The following is an 11,950-nucleotide window of genomic DNA, read 5'->3' on the forward strand; positions in this document are numbered from 1 at the left end:
TTGGCCCCGGTAATTGCTGCTTGCAGCTATATTTATTATTATTATTATTCTTCCTTCTTCCGACTGGGAGTCTATGGCAGCCCATAGAACCGATCGCGGGAAAGTTGTAATGGTTTGACATTCTGATAGAGGACAGTCCCAACATTAAATACACCAATTTTGGTGTGTCTAAGTCATTCCCTCTAGCGCCACCAACTGTCCAAAGTTTCACTCATGTTTATGCTAATAACTTGTGAACCACAAGGGCTAGAAACAAAATTCTTTTTTCCTCTGATTTCTGAGCTCAGGGCGATTCGATTGCATCCTATGACGTCATTTTTCGTCATAATAATTTTTCCGCCATTTTGAATTTTCCGAAAAACCTACTTTTTCAAACTCCTCCTAGGCCGTTGCTCCAATTTCCACGAAAATTGAATCAGATCATCTTCAGACCATGCCGACAAAAAGTTATGCAATTCGTGTTGATTCGTCAAACCGTTCTCGAATACCGCGCAAACAAATTTTATGTAGCGCTTGCGAAAACAGACACAAGCCTGTATCTCCGCAACGCTTTATCGTATTCAGACCAAACTAAGCACATATCATCACAAGCATGACCTGAGGCAACATGCTGCGTTTCGGCACAGTGCCACCTACTGGTCCGGAGATATGAAAAATGGCTATTTTTGCTTATAACTTCTGAATGGTTTGTCCAAAAATCATAAAAGTGGTCTCGTTAGATTCAGGGCATCATGCTGAGTCGACTGATATCCAATTTTCCCCGATCAGCCATTTTGGCTGTCGGCCATTTTGAATTATGTGCTAAAATGCTGTATTTTATGAACGCGTGAACGTATCGTTACAAAACTCGGAATGGATCATCAGCACGATGCCCTGAAGGAGCCTGAGAAGTTTCGAAACAGTGCCACCTAGTGGTGAATTTTTTTTCCCAAATGCTTCCAAATGCTTATAACTTTGGGTGTGGTCGACTTATTTTCACGAGACTCATCTCATTAGAGTCCTGAATCGTTGCCGAGTCCCACGATACCAAACATGCTAGGTTTTGCCTTACGGTTTGTGTAGCGTTGGGATTTAGCGCTTAAAAAACATTTGGCTATATCTTCGAAACCGCTAGTCCGATCGAGACGAAACCACCTTCAGAAGTTTGGAAACATAGGTCGATAGCTATACGCCAATGCCCAAATGCGAAAATATTGATGTTTAGGGGTAGTAAATTCCAATCAAAGTCATGTGTCAGTCATTTTTTACGTGTTTTTTCATATAAATGTCTATAACTCCGAAGCGAATTGATATATTTTCACCAAAATCGACACACATATGTACGAGCTCACTCTGAGGACATGTAAAAAAAATGGTGGGACTCAGCCTCTTGGTAGCGCTATATTAGAACAAAACATGAAATTCCCATTGACTTCAATACAGTTTTGTGAAATAAAATGCTATACTAAACAAATGCATTGGTGTAATATTACAAAACTCAAAATGTGCCATCAGCACCATTCCCTGAAGGTACCCAAAATATTTCAAGACAGTGCCACCTAGTGGTCAAAAGTTATAACAACATTTCCAAAAAGGCTAATAACTTTTGAATAAATCTGGCTACTGAAATGCCACTGGTCTTAATAGATTCCTTGGGTCAAGCCGAGAACATAGATACCAAGTTTTCCTTATTTGGCCAAACTTCCTGTCCGCCATCTTGATTTTCATTCAAAACCTACTTTTTCGAACTCCTCCTAGACCGTTTGTCCGATTTTCACCAAAATCGAATCGTATCATCTCCAGACTGTGCTGACTAAAAGTTATGGATTTCGTGTCTATAGACGAAACCGTTTTCGTATAGCGTAGCAGCAAACTTGAGGCATGATGCTAAAAGCACTATTCAGGCTTTATCTCTGCAATGCCTTGACATATTGACACCAAACTTTGTATGTGTCATTGTCACTTCACTCTGACCACATCACATCACATTTGTAACTGCGCCACCTATTGGTCGAAAGTGATAATCCATTAAATCATATTTTGAATGACTTTTTATGATTTTTCAGCCATTTCGCCTAAAATCCTCTTTAAATGTATTTAATTGCTCATTGTTGCAGATGGTCTGACACCTTCAGCCATGTTGGCATATCCTGTCATCTGCTTGCGCTTGGCCCCGATAATTGCTGCTTGCAGCTATATTTATTATTATTATTATTATTATTATTATTATTATTATTATTATTATACAGCCTTTTTAGTTGTTTTCACAGATTCGTGAGAACGGGGATCGCTTTGACGCAACCTTGTCGTCTGTTTTTAGTGTCGTCTGTTCTTGTCGTCTGTTTTTAGTAGGGTGTTTTACATCGTTGCCATGTAAACATACCCTAAGTAGATAATAAATTAGACAACAGGTGAAACAGTGTCTTAAACACTGACAAGCATCTTATCTCAGAAATGGCAGCCACATCAGCAGCAGAAGGACAGTGTTGTGCAAGCAGAAATGTTGACCCAAAAAGAAGGGCACAATATGAGAGAAAAAAAATAAAAAATATAAAATTGAAGCCAATGCCTCCCTTCAAACCGGTTACAGTCTTCAACCACGTCATACTATTCTCAACATTGTCACATTCATATTTTTGGAAAAAATAGGGAAGACTATTAAAAATGAAAGCATTTCTTGCTGATTACCACCTACAATTGTGGTTTTAGTTAAACATCTAAATTGTTTTTTTTTTTTGTTTTTTTTACACAAATGGAGACCAAAGTAGTTTTTTTACTTTAGTCCCATAAAAATGTGAAAATTATTATATACAGTAGCTTTTCTTGCTTTTCTATATTTTGCGCCAGTTTATCAGGAAGTGACAGTTTTGTTATCCTAGAGACTCACTGGATGGAAACGCTGCTCTATTCGCAAATGTTTTATGTGATATTGCAGTTTTGCACATAAGTTTAATTCACAACTTTGGATGGAAACATGGCTAATAACTCGCTTCACTCTGCAGTGCTAAAACCATAGACTGTAAAAAAAAAAAAAAAGGCTAAAACTGGCAGTGCATATACTTACTTCCTGGCAACCTGCCAAAATAAGAGCTTGCTGAGTTTTAGGTTTGAAAATATTGAAAATTCATGTAAAAAAGAAAAACTTTAAATATTAGTATAAATATTATACTATACAAAATATTAGTATAAAATATTATTTTTACTTAATACGAACTTATTTTAAAATATAATAGTATAATCACACTATTTATTATTTTGTTTATTATTTTATTAAAAAAAGTGCAATAATACTATTAGTAATTGTTTTATTTTTTATAGTTTTATTTAATGGGTCACACTATGTGCAGTGTGAGCACCAGACTGAATCTCCAGGTGCTCTCATGAGAACCAGACTGAAAAACTTATGTGCACCCCTGTTTATAAAGCACATATTAATGCGTTATTCTGCATAACCATATTCTACATCCCTTAATCCCCCCACATATCTAAACTTAACAATTACATAGCTAATTATTAATAAGCAGTAATTAGGGGTTTATTGAGGCAAAGTTGTAGTGAATAGTGAGAACTGGATCCTAAACTAAAGTGTGACCATTTTTCCTATTGTACCGAACTCGTATCCAACCGTGACCCCACAAAACCGAGGTACTAACCGAACCGTGACTTCTGTGTACTGTTACACCCCTAAAAATGTGTTATTTTAGTTTGGGGTTGGGCTTTTTTTTTTTTTTTAGGAACATTTGTCTTTGCGTGAGCAGGCCTTTATAATAACTTTACAGCATCATCTGTATCCCTAAGTAAATGCAATATTAATGAAAACTAATTAAAACTAATGTATAGGCTAACTATAATAACCTAAATTTAAGATCAAATTTAGAACAAACTCACCCAAATGCAACAATAACAGATTCCTGGTGATCATTAAATAATTAATCTTGCACATTAATAGCAGAATAAAACTGTGGCATATCTAATTCAGTTAAGATGTAGTGTGATTTAGTCATATTTATTGATAATACAGTGCAATGTTAATTAAAATTTGTGCTTATGTATTTTCTGTAGACTTTCAGACTGCAGTATCACAGAAGAAGGTTATAAAGCTCTGGCTTCAGCTCTGAGATCAAACCCTTCACACCTGATAGAGCTGGATCTCAGAGGAAATGATCCTGGACAATCAGGAGTGAAGGAGCTCGATGATTTACTACTGGATCAGAACTGTTCACTGAAAACACTGAGGTAAGTGCTATTAAAATAATAGCGTTCAATAGTCCTAAAAGCATTTTAGGTGGACGAGAATTTTACTGTCAAAAAATAATTATAAAAGCTATGAAATGACTGAAGTCTTTTTCACAACATTGTGAGCATATATCTCTATAGCAGGTTAGTTAGGGATGTGCGCTTCGACTAATTTGACAGTCATTTAAATGGAAGATTTGTAACCGACTCAACTAGTCTAAAGTAAAGACTTGTGCGTACATATGATCCAAATAATAAATCAAACAGTCGAATCCCATAATTAATGCTGCTAAAAAGGTCATAAATATGCAGTACGCTTGCCTTGCGTTATGATTTTTGGAAGCCTTCTCCCTCAACAAAACTGAGTGGGAACATGTGTGTTGCTGTCGTCTCAGAGATAAGATATTTTTTTCAGAGTTGAAGTGAATGATGCGATGGGCATTTGATTGCTTTAGCTATCACACCTATGTGCATGTGTTGAATATGTTGAACATGGCTCCAGTGGAATTATGCCAGTTTGACGTGTCACAGCTTTCATAAAACTTTTTTTTCCTCCATAAAACTTTTTTTTTTAATTCAAAATTCTCCTGCGCCTTGCTTGTCTTTCGAGTCGTCATTTCTGAGCTCGCCGCGACTGACAGGAAGAAAACGCATGGGAGATCTGAGCTAAATTAAAAGAGTACATCTTAAGGTATTATTTTCCCCAGTGTTTTATTTTAATGTGTAATTTAAAATGCCTTTAAATATAAATGTAACAAAGTTCAGGGCTCAGGGAAGAAGGGGGAACCGGTGAACTGTAAATGTAAGTTTTATTGACAAAATAAATAAAATGAAAGTAAACGTCAGGTGCATCATGGCCGACTGCTGCACATACATAAACAACATGCAACTTAAATGTCCCAGGCCTGGTCCTCTCTCGCCCTACACTGTCGTTACTCCTTTATCCTTCCAGAGCTCCTGGGACGAGAGCTCAGTTTTCACTACTCACCACAGAAACATTAAAACGACAGTAATATGAACGATAAAATCTTGTGTATTTTCTTTTTCTTTGTGTAATCGACTGTTGTTTTCAGTGTCGACTAGTAGCAGCTGTACCGTTTAGTCGACTAGTCTTGCACATCATTAGTAGCAGGTAATGTCAGCATACTTCTCCTTTGTCCAGGTTGTTACAGAGTCCTGATGCAGATGAAGCCTGTAAATATCTGACTAAAATTCTTCGCAATAAAAACCCGTTACTCCTGAGAGAACTGAATCTGAGTGGACATGAACTAGGAAACACAGGAGTGAATCAGATCGCTGCTCTACTGCAGGATAAACACTGTAAACTCAACACACTGATGTGAGTATTGTGTTCATATGTTACTGTAGATTTAAAGACATTTGGTGACAAAAACATGTTGCCGTGAAGTACTTTGTGTTTGTAAATTCTCCCTCTTCTGTTCATCATTTTAGGCTGCGTAAGTGTGGTCTAACAGAGGAAAGCTGTTCAGCTCTCGCTACAGTCCTGAGATCAAACTCCAGTCTGAAAGAGCTTGACATCAGCAACAATAATCTGCAGGATTCAGGAGTGAAGAAACTCCAGACCGGATTAGGAAATACAAACTGCACACTGGAGAAACTCAGGTGAGTTCAATGAACCATTATTTTATTTTACTAATCACATTTTTAATTTTCAAATTTAAAATATTACTGTTGTAATACTGTAAAAGAAAATCCAATAAATAAAGTGAATTTGACCGGTTTTCATGTAAACAATTTTTTGTGTATTTTTTTTTGAGTGGTAATAAATGTCTTTTCTGTAGACTTTCAGGCTGCAGTATCAGAGAAGAAGGTTATAAAGCTCTGGCTTCAGCTCTGAGATCAAACCCTTCACACCTGATAGAGCTGGATCTCACAGGAAATGATCCTGGACAATCAGGAGTGAAGGAGCTCAGTGATTTACTACAGGATCCGTCCTGTTCACTGAGAACACTGAGGTGAGACATGATGAAATAATATAACATAAATTATGTGCGGGTGAATTATTCATAGAAACATTATTTCACTAACTTTTATGCAACAACAAATTGTGCAGGTTATTATATTAAAATTATTTCAAGGTGAATGAAACAAACTGATTACACTAAGTTTAGTTGATTTTAAACCTGTTTCATCTTCCCTTCTGTAGGTTTTTGGGTCCTGCTGCAGATGAAGCCTGTCAGTATGTGAGAGGAATTGTGGGTAAAAACCCGTTACTCCTGAGAGAGCTGAATCTGAGTGAACGTAAACTAAGAGACACAGGAGTGAATCAGATCGCTGCTCTACTGAAGGATAAACACTGTAAACTCAACACACTGATGTGAGTATTTTACAAGTTTCAAAGTTATACTTTGCATTGAAGTATCCCACATTATATTAAGTGTCATCAGAAAATATGTACTGAAATTTTAATTCATCATTTGATACAGTGCTCTTATTGCAGGAGTGGAGCTTGGCCACCCCGCTCACAATTGATGTTTCTGTCTCATTTTTCTTGACAAGAATATTGTTTATTTAGATCTGTCTCTACTGGTCTCAAACTCAGTTCCTAGAGGGCCACAGCTCTGCACAGTTTTACTCCAACCCTAATCAAACATCTTTCCTTCCTGCACCTGGATTGTCTCTGAAGTCCATTAGACAGGCTAATGTCGGCAGTTGACATCGGTGCTAGAGCAGACATCTTGGAGCCTGCTTGGACCTTTGTTGGTTATAGTCTTGAGGGTACTGTGGATTTTTAAATAAAGTTACTATAAAGTTAAAAAATACTATAAAGTTGTATAGTATTTTGCCACGTCGTCTTAGGTAAATGGTAACATTTCTTAAAGAGGTTGTTCCACATTATTAAGCAGTCCTCATGCAATATGCAGAGGAAGAAAGATGTTTCTGAAGATGAAAAGCTTGAAATAATGCATTGTCTTACAAAAGGCATGAAAACTGTATTTTGGTGAAAACTAAATAGAGATTGTCAAAAGATTTGTGAATTAGTGAGCACAGAAGAACTCGGTCAGACAAAGGCTTATTAAGGAAAGTTTCTGTAAAACAAATTAATTGTATTAAAAGGCCAGCTATAAAAAAAAAAATCCACTGTTGAGCAGCAAACAGGTGTTTGAAGAAAGATGTCTGCTCTAGCACCAATATATACTTTTCTTCTCCTGCCGACATTAGCCAGTCTAAAGGACTTCAGAGACAATCCAGGTGCAGGAAGGAAAGATGTTTGATTAGGGTTGGAGCAAAACTGTGCAGAGCTGTGGCCCTCTAGGAACTGAGTTTGAGACCAGTAGAGACAGATCTACTTAAACAATATTCTTGTCAAGAAAAATGAGACAGAAGCATCAATTGTGAGCGGGGTGGCCAAGCTCCACTCCTGCTATAAGAGCACTGTATCAAATGATGAAATTAAATGGAGTATACTCACCCTGCAGGCTGGCAGTTGTGCATAAACCTGCATTTATGCCACTTATAACTTATAAATGACAATAATACAAGAAGAAGCAATTAAGGGTACATTTACACGACAACGATATGCTTACAATGGAGAAGTTTTTCCTTTGAGTTTTCGTGTACAGACAACACCACTGTCAAAATGATCCCCATATTTTGCTATTTGACTGTTCATTTACACGACAACGGCGTTTTGGGTGCCTGAAAACGTGAAGTTTTGAAAACGGTCTCCGTGTTATCTCCAATCTGTAAAGACGATGACGTCACGCACACATGTGCATTATATGTTTAGTCTATACAGTGTTTCATCGCCATCTAGTGGCCTGGCAGCAGAATACAGTGTTTTCAGTCAGTTTTGCGGATCTGTGTGAAAGGGGATCGTTTTGATAAAACTCAAAGGGAAAATTTTTCACCATATCGTTTTAAGCATATTGGTGTAAGCGTACCCTAAGACTGTCATTGCTGTTCATTAAAAAAAAGGTTTGGAATTAAAAATAAACTGAAGAATGATTTCCTGTCTTTGTTTTCTCTCTCTTCAGTCTGAATAATAACAGTATTACAGCAGAAGGTTGTGCTGCTCTGACTTCAGCGTTTAATTCAAACCCTTCAAACCTGATAGAGCTGGATCTGAGTGAGAATAAACTAGGAAACTCTGGAATAAAGAAGATCTGTGTTCTGATGGAAAATACACAATGCAGATTGGAGAAAATTAAGTGTGTATTTTCATTTATCTACATTTCTGCGTGATAATGTACTTTTCTGTGTGTGTAAATGTCCATTTAATTGAAATTACCATTTTTGTACATTGCTATGTTTCTATGAAATTGAAATATTCAAATTAGGCAGATGTTATATTAAGACATCTGTTGCTTATCTGTGGGTCAGATTTTTGCTAATATTAAAATAAAAATATTGGTAAATTTTCACACCAAATTTTCAAATTAAATTTATGATTTAAATAGTCATCTCACTTTATACACGTGTTTTGCTTATGTAGTGTAGATCATTAAGTGCTTAACAGCTTCTTTCATACACAGGCTTTCAGACTGCAGTATCACAGAAGAAGGTTATAAAGCTCTGGCTTCAGCTCTGAAATCAAACCCTTCACACCTGATAGAGCTGGATCTCAGAGGAAATGATCCTGGACAATCAGGAGTGAAGGAGCTCGATGATTTACTACAGGATCAGAACTGTCAACTCAAGACACTGAGGTGAGACATGATGAAATAACACAATATAAATATGCATGCTAAATATTCATACAAAATATTCTTTCAGTAATACAATAAGCTCCACAAGTCTTGTAGTGGCGGTTACTGAGTTTTGTTTAGATACAATTGCAACCCTCTACGCACAACTTGGCAATAGAATCGCCATTGGCTAGTACAATTTTTAGTTTACTCACCAGACTGAGGGTCGTGATAGACATTATTTAGTGCCCAGAGTGAAAATTTAGTCGCAGATGTGAGTGATTTACTCGCATTGTAGAGGGTTGAATTGTACTGATAGTATTCAGTAGTATGGTATTAAATATTTCTGAAACTGTAGTTTAATGCCATCAAGCCCAGGTTTACTGCATCACTGTATCTCTCTACAGCAGTTCTGTGAGTCTCCAGATGAACATGCAGTTTCACAAGCCAGTTTTCTCTGTGCTGATGTTTCTCACATATTGCTTAAAGCCATAAAGACATTTACATTTCATCTTCCCTTCTGCGGGATTTTGAGAAGTCCTGCTGCAGAGGAAGCCTGTAAATATTTGACAGAACTTGTGGGTAAAAACCCGTTACTCCTGACCAGACCACATCAGTTTCGTAACAGTGCCACCTATTGGTCGAAAGTGATAAACCATTAAATCACATTACTAGTGATTGTATTTTATTTTTTCAGGCATTTTGCCTAAAATCATCTTAAAATGTTTTTAAATGCAAGTTTTTGCAGTTGATCTGATGCTCCCAGCCATGTTTGCATGACTTGTCGTGTTCTTTGTGCTTGGACCCAGTAATTGCTGCTTGCGGCTATATTGTGTTTTTGTTTTTTTGAAATCCAAAAAATGCAGTAAGTTTTGTGTGATGCAAAACTGTATAGCCGGGTTAGTGTAGGGGGATAAAATATATGGTTTGTACAGTAAAAAAAACAAAAACATTATGCCTATGGTGAGTCCCCATAAACCACATATTCAAGTGTGTGTGTGTTGTGTTCAGGTAAACGCTACGGTATTGGGAAAAATGTACCCATAAAGATAGAAATATCTGAAATCCTTGTCCTTGTGGGGACATTTTTTTTTTGGTCCCCATGAGGAAACAAGCTCATAAATCATACAGAATATTATTTTTTGAAAACCAAAAATGCAAAAAAAAAAAAGTGTGATGGGTAGGTTTAGGGGTAGGGTTAGTGTGTGTGTGTGTGTGTGTGTGTGTGTGATGGGTAGGTTTAGGGGTAGGGTTAGTGTAAGGGGACAGAATATACAGTTTGTACGGTATAAAAACCATTACGTCTATGGAGAGTCCCCACAAAGATAGTGAACCAGACGTGTGTGTGTGTGTGTGTGTGTGTGTGTGTGTGTGTGTGTGTGTGTGTGTGTGTGTGTGTGTGTGTGTGTGTGTGTGTGTGTGTGTGTGTGTGTGTGTGTGTGTGTGTGTGGATGACCGTGTTCATCAGCCACCACAGAAGACCATTTTTGACCTAGGAAAAACCCTGAAATATTGTTTAGAAATGTTTGTATATAGTTTTGCTTAGGTTCATACAAGATGTTTTGCTTTTTTACAGGTGAAATGGAGGGAGATAAGCCTGATCTCAGCTCAGTGGTGGATAAGCATGAATATGGGTCTTCAGTATTAGACCTTCATCATAATGATATTGGGAAACTCCTCCATAATTAAGCAATTAAAACATTGCTTATTGTAATTGTCAAATTTAGCAAATGAAATGATATAAACAAAGTCTAAAATTAAAATTACATTGTGTGATACATATGCAAAGATTTTAATCTGTCAAATCTACCATATGTATCTTTGATCTGTTTTACAAATATATTTCACTTACATTTTATATACAGAATATTTATTTTTATTGATACAATTTTATTTGTATGAAACTCTGTCTCTCTGCTTTGACTGACATACAGATAATGCCTGTTATCACCCATAACCCACATTTTAAGTTGTAGCTTTCGCATTCCCCAGTCTAGATATTCTATCCAATGCTTTTTGATCAGCAATTATGATTTTCTCATTTGCCATTGTATTGTATATTTACACAATATGTTAGCATAATAAAATAAAAGTTTTTTATGCTTAATTGTAACCTTATATAATGGAAGTGTTATATCAAGAAAGGCACTTGTAATAATCATTGTATATGAAGAAATTGATTTATGAAGAAAAACACTGTAAATTGTTGTAAAGCGATTTATTAAGAAAATGGTTTATAAAGAAAAACACTGCAATTGTTTTTGTAAAATAGTTTATTGAGAAAGTGGTTTATAAAGAAAAACATACCACACTTAATGTTTTAAGCATTTATTAAAAAGCATAGTGAGGAACAAAACATCTATAAGAAAGAGCTTTGCTATTTTTGTTTTGTTTAAAATGTATAATTTTGAAAAGTTCATTAGTTCAGTTCCCTTAATTGGAGTGTAACTGGTATTAAGATGCAACAGCAGATGCAGAGAGATTATGCAATTTCTCGAGCTCACCACTAGAGGTCAACACAATATCATGTGAAGAATAAGTTATATATAATAAAACATCAATAGCCTACAAATAGAAATAGCACCAATCTTTTTTGTAGTTTTTGATAGTGAACATTTACCAACAAGTATTAGAGAAATGTCCTACTTTCCTTTATGAAAAACATAAATTAACTAATTGTGATATATTTTGGATAGGGAAAGTACAGTTAAGACTTATAGACTAAGGTTTTAATCAATCAAAGTCAATTTTACTTAAAAGAAATTTGTTGAAGAGCAGAAGTCAGCTCAACTCTTAATTAGCCTACATTTGCAAACACACAACTCAAAAGTTTCTTTCAGAAAGTCTGTCTTTTCCCAAAACAGAAGAGACACAAAGTAGAAATTTGAACAATGTTTTTATTTCTTTTTCAGCATTATTGGTAAATATCAATTAACTTTAGTCATAAGCTTATTGTAATGTGTGACCGTGCAGCAAGGAACTTACATCATTTCTAGAAGGAGTAAGAGAGTCAAAAACAACTCAAACCATGCACACACTCTATTCTACATTTATTTTAATCACTCACTACTATTACTCCATACAAA

The 11,950-nt window shown here is 36.0% G+C and overlaps 1 protein-coding gene across 1 annotated transcript; it reads left to right on the plus strand.

Moving 5' to 3' along the window:
* Nucleotides 1-5,609: 5,609 nt before the first annotated feature.
* On the plus strand, nucleotides 5,610-11,398 carry LOC311290810 (ribonuclease inhibitor-like; the record flags this gene model as incomplete). The annotated part of the gene is made up of 7 exons (XM_084409523.1): nucleotides 5,610-5,617; nucleotides 5,668-5,838; nucleotides 6,018-6,191; nucleotides 6,383-6,553; nucleotides 8,214-8,387; nucleotides 8,712-8,885; nucleotides 10,441-11,398. 7 exons carry the CDS (start codon nucleotides 5,610-5,612, stop codon nucleotides 10,442-10,444), a joined length of 876 nt encoding a protein of 291 aa, XP_084265649.1. The 3' UTR covers nucleotides 10,445-11,398.
* Between the last annotated feature and the right edge of the window lie 552 nt (nucleotides 11,399-11,950).

This window comes from Rutilus rutilus (genome assembly GCF_951802725.1).
Source record: "Rutilus rutilus genome assembly, chromosome: 5".
Classification (NCBI taxonomy): domain Eukaryota; kingdom Metazoa; phylum Chordata; class Actinopteri; order Cypriniformes; family Leuciscidae; genus Rutilus; species Rutilus rutilus.